Source organism: Spermophilus citellus (genome assembly GCF_964194105.1).
Source record: "Spermophilus citellus genome assembly, chromosome: 19".
Classification (NCBI taxonomy): domain Eukaryota; kingdom Metazoa; phylum Chordata; class Mammalia; order Rodentia; family Sciuridae; genus Spermophilus; species Spermophilus citellus.
Genome location: NC_138201.1, coordinates 15,537,334 through 15,555,170, shown reverse-complemented (window position 1 = coordinate 15,555,170; position 17,837 = coordinate 15,537,334). Strand labels below are relative to the sequence as shown.

Here is a 17,837-nt window from a genome sequence, read left to right as displayed (position 1 = left end):
CAACCAGAAGGCACAGCCCAAAAGCAATGATTTTGAGGGCATAACAAGGAGAAAGAAGATATCTAGGGGAGGGAAGGTGGGGAGAGAAAAGCAAAGAGACGAGATGCAGAGGGAGAAAGGAGACGCAAGAACTAGTGCTAGGCCCAGCCTTGTAGCCCAGGCCCTTGGTGAGTCCAACCCAACTCTCACCTCTTGATGTTGCCATGGATGATCTCCAGGCCATGCAAGTGCTCAACAGCACAGAGCAGCCCTGAGCAGATGCTGACACGATGGGGCCAGGGGAGGGGCTCCAAGTCACCCTAAAAGAAAGAAAAAGTGTAGAAACAGTCACGCCTTCCCCTTCCTAAGGTCCTGATGGACTGGTCCTGGTCTCCTCTCTCCCCTAGTCCTTCATGTCTGTCCTCACAACAGGGCTCAGCCACATGACTCACTGACATGGTACTATATGGCCCCTGACATCAGACGGAACTGTATGTAAATCCCCTCAGACACACACTAGCTGTGTGACTTTGGTAAAGACATTTAATGTCTCTGAGGCTGCTTCCTTGGGTAAAAATAGAAACATCAGGCTGGAGGTGTAACTCAGTGGTAGAGTGCTCACCTACTATGTGTAAAGTCCCGGGTTCAAATGAAAGCAAGGAAAGAAGGAAGGGGTGGGAAGAAGGAGGGAGGGAGAAAGAGAGACAGAGAAAACAGAGGGAAAAGGAGAGGGAGGAAGGAAGGAAAGTAAAAGAAAAAAAAAGGGAAGATTTATCCCTATTTTAGAGGGACTAATGTAAAGATTCAGGGGCAGTAAAGCATAGTGCCTGCATTACAGTAGGTGTTCAATAAACAGCAGTCATTTTTACCATGACAGGGGCAGCTCTTGAGATTTCCCTCCTGGAAAAGAAGCTAGGGAGCTTGTGTTGCATGCCTCGTTCGTAGGCCTTAAGCCCATCTCATGTGCTCTGAGAGGAATGCAGGGTGGGTTGAAGCCTCCCACTTGCTCCCAGGCGTTGGCACTTCTGCTCTGAGACTGAATCTCCCAGGCGAAACCACCACCTATTTTTCAACCACTGTTTTAGCTCCCATATCCCCCAACAACTGGCCTGGATGGCCCCTGTTAATAGATTTCTTCTCAAAAACACCAAAATCTGGAGCCAGAGGAACCCAATCGACGGCTCAGCTCATACCCTTGTCAAATGTGCTCCTTTGGGAAAGTCACTTTGTCCCTGTGCCAGAGACCCCTCTTTTGGACAACGGGGGAGGGACCTTTTTTGTTGTTGCAAGGCCAAAAGAAACGACACATGTAAAGCCCTTCTCAAGGTATCTGGCACATGGTGAGAGCCTTGGAACAGTTGGTGACCCTTCATATACCACAATTAATGGTTTCGTTGGTCCCTGCCAAGGGAAGCAATAATTTGTTGTGGAGGAACTCTCTAACCTGTCAGAGGATTTTATAAGCAGGAGGTCTATTTTAAAAACTACAAATTTTATCAGGTATTACATTCACATGATGGTAAAGGTATCAAAGGGAAGATAGTGTAAGTTTTCCTCCCACTCTGTATCCCAGCTACTTAGTTATCCTTCCCAGAGGCAGCCAGTTGACCAGTTCCTTACATATCTTTTCAGGGACATTCCATTAATAATACATAAGCAAAAAGGTATGTATTGGACTAACATTTGTAATAAAAATTCACCTCCACTTTTCTATACTCTTTCTTCTTAATTATTTTTCTTATCCTGCTGCATTGGCTACTACCTCCAGAACAATGATGAACCTAATTAGTACTATGGCATACCTCTGGCTTGCTCTTGACTTGAATGACATGCCTCTTGTCAAATAATTTTTGCATAGGTTTTTCCTGAAGACATTTACTCAGATCTTATCTCCCTTGATCCATCTTCTCTTCTCAAAGCCATCCCTGGTCCTCCCCGAGTGGCCTTCTCCCCTCTGCCCTCCAATAAGTCCTTTACCTTGATTCCCTAACTGGGTGCTTCCTGTTCCTGTTCTCTGATTATGACTCAGTCCCTTACCTGACTCTGGAGTCTGTCCTGTAGAGAACCATTTGTCATGTAGGGGTAGATCAGACTGTGAAACTGTTTTCCGGAGCAATAGCCCAGCAAAGGTAAGATGTTGGGGTGGCAACATCTGAAATCAGACATCAGTGCACAGTGACAATTTAGACAACAAGAAGAGCCAAAGACTTCCACCCTCTCCACCCACAAGGCCATGGCAACCTCGAAGGTGCCACACACTCCAACCCCTAATGACCTTACCCTGCTGTACTTCCCTGCAGTGTGATACCTTTACCAACCCATTTCCAGGAACAGAAGCCTTGAGATTAGGGAACTTGCCCAAGGCCACAGCCAGTAAGCAGTGAAGCCAGGACCCAGCTCCGTGACAGTACGACTCTGGGATTGGAGGTCTTCCCCGCCATCCTTTCCTACTGGGTCTCAGTCACCATTCCCTCCAGGATCACCTCCTTCCTTTCTGGCCACTCTTAGACTTTTTTTTACTAAGACCCTTCTCTTTTGCCTTCCTCTGAAATAAGGGTCTCCTGCAGCTGAGCTCCTCAGCTGGCTTTAAGTGCCTCCTGTTGCTATTAGAAACAATCCCAAACCCCTTGACTCCTAGCCCCATCCTCAGTTCCACACCTGAATGTCTAACTGTATCCTGATACTCAAGTCAATGTCATCTTAGGCTCAGCAAGTACCAAACCTGCTTCTCCATCTGTATTTATTATATCTGCAATGGGCACACCACCTATCCAGCTTCCTGGATGCTTCCTTACCTCCCCCATCTAATGAGTCACTATTTGTCACATAGACAGCTTTCTAAATGCCCCTTCATTTCCCTCTCCTTGGCCTTGGTCACCCCCATCCCATCACCTCTCTGCTTCCCTCCACCTTCTGTCTGATCTCTCTATCCCCCTCTACTTCCTATCCACACTCGTTATGCCTATTAGTTATTTACAGGCCAGTCCCCCACTGGACCATTAACTTCTCCAAGGCAGGGACCGACTGCTTCAGGTCTGCATGTCCTGGAGCCTAGGAAAGGGATGGATGGCTCCATTATTTCAATCAATGAATGAGGGAACGACTGCCAACTCTACCCAGGCACTAAGTCAAAGTGGAAGCAGAATTATGTTTCCAGTTTTAATAAAGTGTATGTATATATATATATGTGTGTGTGTGTGTGTGTCTGTGTGTGTGTGTGTGTGTGGGTGTGTATGTGTGTCAAGAGCCATCCGTGCACTATGTGTGAACCAAAAATCGGCATTGCAGCCAATGAATAGGAGAATCTGGTGTCTGGGAACTCTCCCAGTGGAAATTTCCTCTGGCTGTAACCGTCCAAACTCATGTGAGCCCTATTCAGCTCTGCCTGGTCCCCCACAGTACCAAAGATGGGATGACCTGCTGTAGTAGCACAGCCTCTCAGAGATGGGTTTGACCTGCCAAGATGACAATCAACCTGTTGACTGCAAAACATCAGAAGCAAGACTCCATCCCTGAAACCTATCCCTGCTTTGATGTACACCCTTAAATAAACCACAGGAGCCATTTTCTAATTGTCCAGCTCCAACTCCTGTGTGGGCTGGATCTATCAGGTGTTCTGCTTCAAAACTATTTCTGACTCTGTATCTTTTGTTCTTCACTAATTTTTTCTGACTTATTTTCTGTGGTGGTTTATAACCTCGTGGGCAGGAAAAGGGACCCCCTGGCAAGGCACTGGCAGCCTTTTGCACTGATGGAGATGTGCACTGTGTACACTTATATCCATCAATAAAAAGAAAAAGAATGAAAGAAAATATATCAAAATAATGCCAGGCACAGCAGCACCTGCCGGTAATCCCAGTGACCTGGGACACTGAGGCAAGAAGATCGCAACTTTGAGGTCAATTTAGGCAACGTAGCAAGATCCTCTCTCAAAATACAAATTTTAGAAAGCCTGGGGGTGTAACTCAGTAATACAGTACCTGCCTAGTAAGTTCAAGGCATTGCAAAAAGAAAAAAAAATGTTGGGCGCAGTGGTACACACCTGTAATCCAGCTACTTAGAAGGCTAAGGCAGGCTGGGCATGGTGGCGTACACCTGTAATCCCAGTGGTTTGGGAGGCTGAGGCAGGAGGATCACGAGTTCAAAACCAGCCTCAGTGGGCTGGGGATGTGGCTCAAGCGGTAGCGCGCTCGCCTGGCATGCGTGCGGCCCGGGTTCGATCCTCAGCACCACATACCAACAAAGATGTTGTGTCCGCCGAGAACTAAAAAATAATAAATATTAAAAAAATTCTCTCTCTCTCTCTCTCTCTCTCCTCTTTCACTCTCATAAAAAAAAAAAAAAAACCAGCCTCAGCAAAAGCAAGGTGCTAAACAATTTGGTGAGACCCTGTATCTAAATAAGATACTAAGTAGGGCTGAGGATGTAGCTCAGTGGTCAAGTACCTGAGTTCAATCCTCGGTACCTAAAAAAAAAAAAAAAGAAGAAGAAGGCTAAGGCAGGAGAATCATAAGTTGAAGGCCACTCAGCAATGTATCAAGACCCTGACTCAAAAATGAAAAGAGCTGAGGATGCAGCTCAGTAGTAAAGCTATACTATACCCTCCCTGGGTTCAATCCCCTGTATCACACACAAAATAAAATAAAATATTAATACACACTGCTATGGTACTTTAAATATTTTTTAAAAATATTTATTTTTTAGATGTAGATGGACACAACACATTGCCTTTATTTTTATGTGGTGCTGAGGATCAAACCTGGATTCTGCCATTGCTAGGCAAGCGCTCTTCTGCTGAGCCACAATCCCAGCTCATATATTTTCTTATTTATAATAATTTTTCCCAGTGCTGAGGATAGAACCTAGGGAGGGGCTCATGCATGCTGGCTCCACCATGGAGCTACACACCCAGTACTCAAAGTTGTATTTCTTAAAATACTCCCTAGTAATCATGCATTATTCCATAATAATCATGCATCATGTGGCCAGCATGCAATAGGTGGTCAATATGTGTTCATGAAGGGAGAGTCAGGACAAAGTTCCCAGGACTGTGAAAAAGCTTTCCCAGTCCCCACCCAGCTCTGGAATTGGAAGGCCCACTTCACTTCTCTGGTCTGAATTTATCAATTTGTAAAATGAGCAAATTTAAAAATAACTTCTGTTTTTGTGGGACTGGTGATTAAACCCAGGATGCTCTACCACTATAAGCTACATCTCTAGCCCTTTTTATTTTTTATGTTGAGACAATCTCACTAAATTGCTGAGGCTGAACTCAAACTTGCAATCCTCCTGCCTCGATCTCCCAAGTAGCTGGGGTTATATGCATATACCACTGCACCCAGCTGAAAATAACTTTTGAAGGCCTTTATTACTCTACCCTGGGGTTCAGTAAACCGTCTTTTTTTTTCCATTCTCACACTTACTAAGCATGTGCACTACCACTGAGCTATATTCCCAGCCCCTCAGCAGACTTTTCCAGTAAAGGACTGCTTAGTAAATAGGTTAGACTCTGTAGGCCATACAGTCTCTGTTCCAACTACTCAATCATACCCTGTAGCACAAAAGTAAGATAATTTAGAAATGAGTAATTATGGCTATGTTCCCAATGCAACTTTATTATAGGCACCAAAATTTGAATTTTATATAATATTCTTGTGTCATGGAGTACTTTTTTCCCAACCAATTAAAAATGTAAAAACAGTTCTTAGCTCTCAGGCTGTACAAACATAAGTGGGGCCAGATTTAGCCTGTGGGTCTGCATTTGCCAACCCCAATTCTAGTGGGCTACAATTTTAAAGTGGATTCACCATTAGAGTTGCAATTCATAAGTCTCTGCCTATATCAAAGCATGGGACAGAAACATATTTCTTCCCACATGGAAAGCAGGGGATGGAATGAGCCAGGTTTCCTTTATAACTCTAACCTATGCATATACTTGCTACATGGGAAAAGCATGGATTCTGGACACAGACCATGTAGGTTCATCAGTAAGTGGCTCTACCACTTACTAGCTTTGTGATTTTGGACCAGACACTTAACCTCTCTGTGCCTCCACTCACCCATCTGTAAAACAAAGTGATAATAGTAGCTATGTTATAGTATTCTTGTGAAGACTGAATGAGTTTATATGCTGATTTAAATATGCCCCCCAGAGTTCATGTGTTTGAAACTTAATCTCCAAATTCAACATGTTAATGGTATTTGAAGGTGGGCCCTTTGAGAGGTAATTAGGATTAGATGGGGTCATGAGGGTGGGGCCCCTAAAACAGCATTAGTGGCTTTATAAGAAGAGGAAGAGAGACAACACAGAGCACTTCACACCCCCCTGGCACATAGGAAGCACCATAGAGGGGCTATCTGTTATCATAATTGGACAAAGCATTTTCCAAAGGGGAACTTACCTAAGACAAAGCTGCACCTCTGCCTGGAAGTACCTCTCCACTGACCCTGGACTTGAGCAGGCTGTCTGTGGAGAAAGACACTGGAACATGAAAACCCAGCCTCTCTTGTGTAGCCTCCACCCCTCTCTAGAAACCCACCAGGCTCACCTCTCTGAGCTTCTTGAAGGCTAAGGGCATCTCGTGCCTTTGCCCTCTGTAGACATCAGCAAAGGTGCCTTCGCTGATTCTGTGGCTTTGATCAAAGTCACCTGTTGCCTGGATCACTTCTGCCTCACTCCAGAAAAGGTTTTCTTCAGTCATGTTCAAGCACTTTTCTTGCTGTGGAACGGAGGTACTGAAGTCCTAAGAATTGAGAGAGAGAGAGACTGAGATTACTGTGGAAGCTTGCTTCCCCTGCCACCTCCAATCCCTGGAAACCAGAGCTGAGGGAATAGAGCTCATCATCTTATTCAGTAGGAAGTGGTAGAAAGGACACTGATGGGCCTGAGCTCAGATCCCAGCTGTACCTTTGTGACCCTGAATTAATTACTCAACCCCTCAATTTCCCCACTGGCAAATATAACAATAGTACCCCGGAAGGCCATTTTGAAGATTCACTAAGGTATTGGTGTGTAGGGAGTCAAATAAATGAAGTGAGGTCACACATCTGGTCAACTGCCACACTTGGTGCCCTCAGTCCTGTAAATAGCAGGATGCTGGGCCTCCAGACTTCTGGAAGTGGGGAAGGGATTCATAAAACCAAGCATAATTCTCTACAGTCTCGGAGTCTTGGTGCACATGGAACCCTATAAAAAGATGCTCTCCTTCAGCACCTTCCCTTTTTAAAAAGGGAAACATACAAATTGAAATTTGGCAAAGTTATATGTGCTCTTATTAACAGTTTTAGAAAATTGGGGACACAATATTCTCCATAATTCCATTATCCATTTAATTGCTATTAAAATTTAGTGTATTTCCTGCCAGTGAGCTACATCAGGATTTATTGAGCAAAAACAGGCCTATGCTGCACACATATACAGCTTGGATTTCTGGTTATTTTCCTCTTGATATTATACCATGATCATTCTCCTAAGGGATTAGACCATCTTTTTTTTTTTTTTTTGGTGGGGGGGAGGGTACTACAGACCAAACCCAGGCACACTTTACTGCTAAACCACTGAGCTATACCCTCAGCCTCTTTTCATTTTTTATTTTGAGACAGGGCCTTGCTAAGTTATTGAGCCTGGCCTCAAACTTGTAATCCTTCTGCCTCAGCCTCCTGAATCTTTAGGATTATAGGCATGCACTACCACACCAGGGTTAAAAACATTTTTTAAAATGAAAATCCCTGCTTGAAAGAGTTCTTTTTTAAATTTTTTTAACATTTTTTTAAGCTGTAGTTGGACACAGTACCTTTATTTTATTTATTTTTTTAATGTGGTGCTGAGGATTGAACCCAGCACCTCACACATGCTAGGCGAGCGCTCTACTGCTGAGCCACAACCCCAGCCCCCTTGAAAGAGTTCTTTATGGTGGAAGTTCATTAATCAGATCCACACAGCTGCCTTCTACCCAAGACACTGAACCTGTAATACTTTTAAGGACCATGAAAACATGTTAGTTTCTTTTAAAATTAGAAGAAGATAAACGTATTTTTAGAATCAAAAAAATTGTTTGATTTTGTTTTGTTCTGCAGTGCTGAGACGGAACCCAGAGCCTCATGTGCTCTGAGAATGCACTCTACCACTGCACCCACTCCCAGCCGAGGGTTTTCATTTTAATCCAATGTGGATTAATATTTATATGAATATTAATGTTGTCAGAAAAGACAATTCTGGTTTTTGGGTTTTTTGTTTGTTTGTTTGTTTCTGTTAGCAAAGGAAGGGGCCCATAAAGGCAAAAGTACTAAAGACCCACCCAAGTTAATGCATCCCAAAACCCAAATCACTCAAAATACAGGCTAACTCAGACTGAGTTATTCAACCCAGAACAAGTGAGTTGAAAAAAGGTAGGGGAGGGGGTTTATAAGCAAATGACCACCGTGTCCACACATTTGGGGAGGAAGGAGGTCAATAATCAGCTCATCTCTCATTTAAACATAAATAATGGGGAAATCCGTGAAAAGCATGTATGTAGGTTGGAGGGTAACTCAGTGGCACAGCGCTTACCCGGTATGTGTGAGGCGCTGAGATCCATCCCCAGCAACTCACAAAGAGAAAAGAAAAGAAAAATGCACTCCGTGAAGTGCACTCATCTCCACCCCTGCAGATTTTTGTTGCCTGCCTATGCCCATAGTCATAGAGGGCTCGAGTAATTTCATGGGTCTTCCTTCTCTTCCCCACCTTCAAACTGGTCTCAGGATGAAGAAATGAGAGGCTCCGTGAGCTGGGCAGTGCAGAAAGGGGTAGAAGCAGAGTGGGTATTTACCTTTGAATCCAGTGAGGTGGGGAGGTGAGGTCTTGAGGAATGAAGCACAACCTCCTTAGAAAAAAGCAGAAGAGAGGCCTGGTGCTGGTCTCTGGCTGGAGCGGACCCTGGAAAGGAAGGACTTAGGGTCAGGACTTGCCTAGAAGGGGAGGAGCTGAGGGGTGGGCTCCCATCTAGTCCCCAGACCAAGACTGGCACTTTCTCAGTGCTGCCACTTCCTGCCACTCACCACACACCAGGCCACACACTCCTCAGGTGGGCATCACCTCATTTAAGCTATGTGACAACACAGGTGCTGTTTACCCTTCTACTTGACAGATGGAGATGTGGAAGCACTAGAGGTGGGGCCACACGCAAGACCACACAGCTGGTGTGTGGTAGAGCCAGGATTCCCCCTGCCCTGTGTCACCACCCACTCAGCCCAACCAGATGCCAAGTATGCCTTCTAGAAGCCTCCACAGCAGCTCACGAGGCAGTGAGAAACCTCTGAGGTCAAAGCCCATGATGGTCAGAGGCCGAAGAGACCACAGTGGGCTGGGAAAAGGGAGGACTTCAGGGAGGAAGGAGCATTAGACCTGGCCTTGAAAGATGGGAAACTTTTTTTTTTTAACAGGTTGGCAGGGGTTGCTGGGATGAACCTAGGGGTGCTCTACTACTACCCCCCAGCCCCCAAACCAACAATTTTCAGAGTCCCACTAGTTGCCCAGATTGGGCCTCAAACTTGTGATTCTCCTGCCTCAGTCTCCCAGGCTGCTGCCATCACCCCGTGGGGAAACTTTTTGCTAAGTGGATGTGGGGTGGGAGGGACTGAGGCAGTGGATCCGCCATGCAGAGGCAGGGCAGCAGGAGGGCCCAGCACAGCAGATCCACCAGGCCCTCTTTTATTTTTTTTATTTTTATTTATTTTTTTAATGAGAGAGAGAGGGAGAGAGAGAGGGAGAGAGAGAGAGAATTTTTTGTAATCAGATTTCATCATTGTTTGATCACTACTGAGCAAGCTGATTGAGACAGGAAAGGTCATTAAACTCTGCTTTTGTAAGTGTATGGAATTTCCTGTATGAGAAAATGTTTTAAGCCAGGTAAGGTGGTGGCACACCTATAATCCCAGTGACTCAGAGGCTGAGGCAGGTGGCTGGCAAGGTGGAGGCCAGCCTGGGAAACTTAGCAAGACCCTGTCTCAAAATAAAAATCAAAAAAGCTGGGGGTGGTTCAGTAGTAGAGTATCCCTGGGTTCAATCCCCAGTACTGGGGGTGGGGGAGAGAGAGTATCTAAAGAAAAATAGGAGAACAGGTCAAAATAGCCAATGATGCAAGATGGGTCGTGGGTGACCTGTGGGTGATGGGTACTGTGGGGTGGCATGGGTGGGACTGCTGTGTGGCTTCCATGTATGTATGTTGAAGATCTTCAACAAGAACAGCCACAAGTGGGTCAGGAAATAGGGCTGGTGTGTCCCACAGCTAGTAAGCAACTGGCCTCTTCTGTGAACTTCACAGAGGACCTCAGAAGGCCTGGGAACCAGAATGCACTTCCATGCCTCCTTTATCCAGCAAGGTCAAGGGAGGCACTATGTACATAAGTGCCTCCAAAACACTGGGAGTTAACCCTTTGAGAACTGTTAACAATAACAACAAAAAAGCAAACACTTATTTCAGAACTCTTTGTAGAACACCTGCTTTTCTAGATGGAATGCAGGTTCATTTCCTGTGACTCTAAGTAAGGTAGGTGTGGCCCCTGTGCTGATCCCCATGTGGCTGTTCTGATGTAAAATCTTAGGGTTTTCCTAAGGCAGAACAGGCCTTGATCTGACGCTGTAAATGATTACTCTCTTATTTTTAGTTTGGGCAAACTGACCATCAACTTCCTAACTCACACTGCAGTGATCATCTGGACCTGCCAGGCACACCTGCTCCCCGGGCCATGCAAAAAAGTAAACAGTGCAAAGACTGGTGGCAAAGGTGACAAGGCGACGCTTGTTTTTACAGTAACCGGGATAATGAATCCTGGAAGGAACTGCTAAACCTGTTACCTGCTCCATCCTGAGGGGTGCCTGGCTAGAATTCCCCTATCTTATTTTTCACTCTGGCTATTGGACCGGTTCCCTTTATCTTTAATTACTGATTAGAAGTCTGTATTTATTTTTCCTCTTTCTTTTTCTTTTGTGTGTGTATGTGTGGGGTGGTACAGGTACTGGGTATCAAACCCTGGACCTTGTCTGTGCTAGGCAAATACTATACCACTGAACTAAATCCCCAGCCCTTTTTATTTTATTTTGAGAGACAGTCTTGCTAAGTTGCTGAGGGTATTGCTCAGTTGCTAAGGCTGGCCTCAAATTTGTGATCCTCCTGCCTCAGCCTCCTGAGTTGCTAGGAACACAGACAGGTGCCACCACATCTGGAATACTTTAAAAAAATGTATGTTTAGCTACAGGAAATTATCCAGACTCAACCTAGCTGGGGTGTCTGGAATGTTCCTAGTGTCTGCTAACATTTAGTGAGCACTACCAACCTGGCAACACTGAAGTGTATGATCCTTCCAACAACATGGAATGGGTTCTGTTATTTTTATAGATGAAGAAACTGAAAGTACAGGAAGGCTGAGTCATTCTCCCTGCTATAAAGTGACAGCCATGGGATTCAAATACAGGTCTGCCTCATGCCAAAGACCTGCTCCTCTTGGCCAGTGCGCTCCTTGGCCTCTGGAAACTGCGTCAGTAAACAGATTTCATGGATTTGGGATCTCTGGCTTCCACTCAGAAGGCCACAAGAGAGAGGAGGTGAGACTCAGCTACAGGGGCAAGAGGGAGACCAAGAAGCCAACTATAGGTTTCTCCTGGGAAGCCATCCATCAACTAAGACATCCTCTCATCTGGCAAACTGTCCCCCAGCCCTTGTCTGGACACAGGGGAAGGAGACGAATCTGAAGTGGTCTGCCAGGCTCTGGGACAGCAGCATGTGTAGTACTTAGGGACTTATGCAACCAGATCCCTTGACCCAGACACCTCTTCCTACTCATGTGCCCTTGAAGGGGTCACTCTCCTTCTATCTCAGGTCCCTCAGGACAAAGGAGCAGAACTGTGACTGACAGAGAGGAGGCGTGGGGGAGGGCACCCTCTTCTCTCCATGGCTGGGCTGTGAATGCTGGGCTCTGGACAGAGATGGGGTCAGGCACCCAGCTCAGAGTCCCCATGCAGGCCTGACCTATGCCAGCATCTGGGAAGGCACCAGTAAAACATGGTAACCCCTGACCTTGGCTACACTGTGTGACCTCTCTGTACTTCAGTAGCCTCATTGGTGAAGTGGAGATAAGAATAATACCTAACTCATATACTTGGCTAAGGATTAAAGGTCCTTAATTACTGAGTAATTTTTTGCTTTTGACAAAGATGATAATAAATGAGAGCTGAGATGTAGTTCAGTGGTAGAGTGCCTGCCTAGCCTGTGTAAGGCCCTGGGTTCCATCCCCAGCACCACATATTAAGAAGGTAACAAATTCTATATGTCCTTTTGGATTATTTATTTATTTATTTAGGTACTAGGGATAAAACTCAGGGCTTCACATATGCTAAGCACATGCTTTACCACTGAGTTACACCACCAGTCCATATGTATATTTTTGTTTGTTACCAATTTATTTTACTTTTTGGTTTTTGCTTGTTTTTGGATTTTGGTTTTTGTTAAGATAGAGTCTCCCTATGTTGCTCAGGCTTATTTGGAACTCCTGGACTCAGGCGATCTTTCAGCCTCAATCCTCCCAAGTGCTAGAACTATGGTGTTTTTTTCACTTTTTTTTTTTTTTTTTTTTGCTTTTTTTGGTACCAGGGATTGAACTCAGAGGGACTCAGCCACTGAGTCACATCCCCAGCCCTTTATATTTTGAGACAGGGTTTCACTAACTTGCTGACGCTGTCTTTGGACTAGTGATCCTCCTGTTTGGGCTCTGAGTTGCTGGGCTTACAGGCATGGGTTTTTTTTTTTTTTCCCACTTTTAACTCACTATATGTGGACAAGTCTCCATGAATATGCACATATCTATGACATCATTAACTGTACTTTATCACTGTGAAGGTCTGTCATTTTTCTATCCCCCACTCCTAAAGTTCTGATCTGATATCCTGAGTTGATTGTCCTTCTAGATACATCCTCGTTTCCTTAAACATTTTTGCTGTAAGTTAAAAAAATAAAATTAAATTGAAGATACCTGGACCTGGGAAGGCAGTGGGCCTCAAGGGTTGCCCCCTTTCCTGCTCATCCTGGGTGTTTCTCCCAAAGGCTGCTACAGTTCCTGGCTTCACCACCTCTGGGGAGGCTGGGAAAGAAGGTCTGGTTTCAGGAACTGGTTTCCCTGAAAACAAGATGGAAAGAAGGTCATTATCATTTCCTGGCATGGGGTAGCCAGGGAGAGGCGGGGCCTGGAAGTAACACACTTGGCTGTGCCCTAGATTCACAGAGTGCCTGGGACGAAGGGTCTTTCTCTCTCTGGATCAAGTCTATGCACAATGATGCCTGGTAACGCGCCAGCTCTGACATTCTGTGTCACACACACCTGGTTTCTGACCCTGCCAGCTGTGTAACCTCAGACATGTGACTTTCCATCTCTGAGCCTCTGTTTCCTTACCTGATCTTGATAATAATAACATCCACTTGCCTCCCTTGCAGGACTGATGTAAGAAGGAAATGAGAACACAAGTGTGAAAGGGCTTTAAACACCATCCATTTCCCGTGAGCACACGAGCAAGTTAAAGATACCCAATCCCAGGGCTGTAGTTGTAGCTCAGTGGTAGAGCGTTTGCCTAACATGTGTGAGGCACTGGGTTCAATCCTCAGCACCACATAAAAATAAATAAATAAGGGTTGGGGATGTGGCTCAAGGGGTAGCGCGCTCGCCTGGTATGCGTGCGGCCCGGGTTCGATCCTCAGCACCACATACCAACAAAGATGTTGTGTCCGCCGAGAACTAAAAAATAAATATTAAAAATTCTCTCTCTCTCAAAAAAAAAATAAATAAAGGTATTGTGTCCATCTGCAACTAAAAAAATGAACAAACAAAAAAGATATCCAGGGTTGGGGATATGGCTAAAGTGGTAGAACGCTCACCTGGCATGTGTGAGGCACTAGGTTCGATCCTCAGCACCACATACAAAAAACAAAGATGTTGTGTCCACCAAGAACTAAAAAATAAATATTAAGATTCATTCTCTCTCTCTCTCTCTCTCTCTCTCTCTCTCTCTCTCTCTCTCTCACACACACACACACACACACACACACACACACACACAAAAGAAAGATACCCATTCCCAGGCTGGAGATGCAGCTTAGTGGTGGAGCACTTGCCTAGCATGCACAAGGCCCTAGGTTCCAGCCCAGCTCTAAAATAAAATAAAATAAAATAAAAAATAAAAACCTGTCCCTCTAAGTTGCTCCTTACACTCAGAAGCATAAAAGTTCTTGCTGTTCTACAGGTTCCCTCCATAAGCCATGCAACACAAGTACCCTTCCCCAGTTTGTAGACATGCTACTCAGCAGGACAACAGAGGACCCACCAAGTCAGGTCCAGGCCCAGTGTCAGAGAAGTTAAATCCTTACATCTTTGTGTCTCATCCTTGTTAAATATGGGGAAACTGAGGCCTGGGCAGGTCAGTGATTTGCCCACGATTATACAGCCAGAGGCAGGCTGAGCTGGCTGCAGAAGTCCTCTGCTCCTCAAGAGCAATCACTTCCCATTGACATGGATTTGAGAAACCCCAAAGGTGCTGTGAGTCACAGAGATAGGAAGGAAACCCACCAGATCAGTTACAAGAAATAGGGCAAGAGCTGACAAGCACCAGCCAGAACATACTAGAAACTCTGTGGGCTTCCAATGGTTTCTTCTGCCATCATAGCAACAAGAGCAACCAGGGACACTATGTAAATTCATCAGTGTTCCAATATAACTTTATTTATACAAACAAAAGGCAGGCCAGATTTGGCATATGGGCTTATAGTTAACTGAACTCTGGATAAAAATAAGTTAAAAGATGTTTGACTTTATCCATTGACATGAAAAGGTGCTAAAAACATACTGTTGAATAAAAAGAGTAAGCAACAGAAGAGCATATATCATATGTTAATAGCTTGTTGTAAAATACGTGTAAAAGAATAGAAGAAGTCTATATATATAAAGAGAAAAGGAGTAGGCATGGTAGTGCACATCTGTAATCCCAGCCACTTGGGAGGCTGAGGCAGCAGGATTATAAGTGAGAGGCTAGCCTCCACAACTCAGCAAGACCCTGCCTAAAAATAAAAATAAACAAATAAAAAGGGCTGGGGATGTGATTCAGTGGTAGAACACTTGCCTAGCATATGCAAGGCCCTGGGTTCAATCCCAGTAACTAAATAAAAATAAATAAACAGATATATAAAAGAGAGAAGGAGAAAAGGAACCTGAAGAATACACATCAAAATATTTGTGATTATTTATGGGTGGAGAGAGTGGCAGGGATTTTATATTGTGTATTTTTTGTTTTTGGTTTATTCATATCACGGAATTTTTCAACAATGATCATTCATTATTTGCAAAGTAAAGAATACTTGCTAAGAAAAAAAAATGAGTGAGCAAGTGAGTTCAAATAATGACTAGGATGGATCTTCCACACCCTAGTGAGCAGCCTGCCTTGGGGACACCGCTGGCCCAGTTCCTAAGCGTGTGAGCCCATGGGCCAGCCCTCCACTGATTCGACTGACTAACTTGTGCTTTTACCCACCCCCCATGGATGTTCTATTTCTCACTCCAAGTACCCTCCCTCCCCTAACACCCTGGAAGTCTGAGGTAAGGAAACAGATTCATGGAAGTTTTGAGACCAGACCCAGATGGATGGATGGACGGATGCAGAGAGGAGCAGGGCCTGAGTCAGGAAGGCACCTCCCCAAGAGGATGTCATCCCTCCCCCCAGGGTCCTCTCACATTGCAGAGGGACTCTAGCAGCAGCTCCTTCCCGGCAGCCACCTGGCCCCATGGTGTCCTGCCTTCAGCAGGCGCAGGCAGGAAGGGAACAATGGGTCATGGTACACAACAACAGCAAAGAACAATTAGAACAATTACAAGAGAACAGTGACTCAAGAACAGGTTTGGGACAGAGCTGCCCACTCCCAGGGTGTGGAGGAAGGGCCACTTCATGCCATTCCAAGGCATCTTATTCCCCAGCCTAGGCTCTCTGGCCAGGGACACTGCCTCTCTCCTATCACCTTCCTTCCACAGAACCACGTCGGGTGGAAATGCCATGTTCTCCCAATCACCACACTAGTGGCATCCTTGTTACCTCATGTGTGAAGCCCAAGGGCAGAAGTGGCTCCCTCGTGCTGGCTGGGGAAGGGTCCCCAACAGTGACCTACAGAGGCCAGGCCGACAGTGTGTGACACTCCCCAAGGGTCCCATCTGCACTGTACACAGCCCTGGCCACAGCCGATGAGGCACCTGGCCCTGTCTGTATGAGCCTTAGTTTCCACTGGGGGAAGGAGGCCATCTGGCCTCACTTATTGTCAGTGCCCCACCCCCTGATGACATCTTTGTTCAGTACAAATCTTTGCCTTTGTCAAGTCATAGTTGGTAGGAACATCAAAACCACCAGCCCATTTGGTGACCCCTGAGGGCTCCAACCATGTGGAATATAGGAAGCTCCTTTCTCTGTTTTCATCCTAGGGAGAGTCCAGCTCTTCTGTCTCTTTTTTTCTTTCCTCAATGACACACAGTGGCACTCTGGATCACACGGAAGTGATGACAGATTTAAAGATAAGTAGTTAGTGTAGTTAGGTAAATTGGGTCTAATGTGGAGAATGGAGTCCAAGAAACCAGAAGAACACCTGGAGAAACTGAAATCTTAATGTCCCCAAGGCCCGGACCCATCCTAAAGAACTGTTAATGAAGTAACTCCCAGCAAACAGGGAGGTGCCAATCAAACCACCCCAGGCCCTTCCAATGCCCAGATTACTCCTCCCTGCCCCATCAGTCCACCCATATCCCAACTTTTGGCCTTCCCACCTGCATCCCCCATCACCGCAAGATAGAGGGAAACAAAAGGTAGATGTGGGAGGACAAAAGAAGACCTCAGATATAAAATAGGGAAGACCTCTCCTTTCCACGAATTCTGACTTTCAGGTTCCCTTCTTCCTCCAGGGAGGAGTCTTTTCTGCTATCCCTTAATAAAGCTTCCACTTTCCACTCTCCACTTGCCTCGGCACGCTTCTCTGGTGTTATACTTCAGCATTCAGGGAAGCAAGGACTCGTGGTAAACAGTGGTAACAGAAGGGCGTTGGGGCGGGGACAGAGTATCAGCCTTCAAGGAAACCTGGCGGTTCCCTTGGGGTGACAGCCATCCTCCCACACAGGAGGTACCTAGTCACACTTGGAAGGCCACACCCAGCACCAACATCAGCTGACAGCCAATGTCAGGACTCGTGAGAAGTTTTGGTTTCCTGAAACCCCTGTCTCAGTGTGCTCTGGATTTGGATGTCTTTTTTTTTTTTTTTTTTTTAATGGCAATACTGGGGATTGAACCCATGGCCTCATGCATGTTAGTAAAGTACACTAACACTGAGTGACATCCCCATCCCTTCTTATTTTGAGACAGGTCTTGCTAAATTGTCCAGGCTGGCATTGAACCTGAGATCCTCCTGCCTCTGCCTCCTGAGTAGCTGGGATTGCAGGTGTGACTTACTAGGCCTGGCTAAATGTCTTTTAAATGCAAACAATAAATATAATGAATAAATATCAGACAACTTGGGCTGGGGCATGGTTCAGCATGCACAAGGCCCTGGGTTTCATCCCCCACACCACAAAAGAAGAAAACAAAGCAAAAAATTTTAAACATATTGATTTCTGCCCTGGATTTGCTGATATGTGATCTGAATTGGAAGAGGCAGGACAGGTCTTTGCCTCTTTTCCTACAATCAAAGCTGCAGGCCAGCCGGCGTGCCGGCACACACCTATAATCTCAGCAGCTCAGGAGGCTGAGGCAGGAAGACCACAAGTTAGAGGCCAGTCTCAGCAACTTAGCAAGGCCCTGTCTCAAAAGAAAA

At 45.6% G+C, this 17,837-nt stretch overlaps 1 protein-coding gene across 1 annotated transcript in view; it reads right to left on the bottom strand.

Moving 5' to 3' along the window:
• The window catches only part of IRAK2 (interleukin 1 receptor associated kinase 2), a 56,137-nt gene that overhangs the window by 15,378 nt on the left and 22,922 nt on the right, over positions 1-17,837 (bottom strand). The window contains exons 3-8 of the mRNA XM_081276018.1: positions 12,985-13,128; positions 8,787-8,893; positions 6,528-6,722; positions 6,381-6,445; positions 2,017-2,131; positions 190-299 (exon numbers count right to left, since the gene is read on the bottom strand). Coding sequence (XP_081132144.1) covers positions 190-299; positions 2,017-2,131; positions 6,381-6,445; positions 6,528-6,722; positions 8,787-8,893; positions 12,985-13,128 — 736 coding nt within the window. The remainder of the gene's footprint in view (positions 1-189; positions 300-2,016; positions 2,132-6,380; positions 6,446-6,527; positions 6,723-8,786; positions 8,894-12,984; positions 13,129-17,837) is intronic.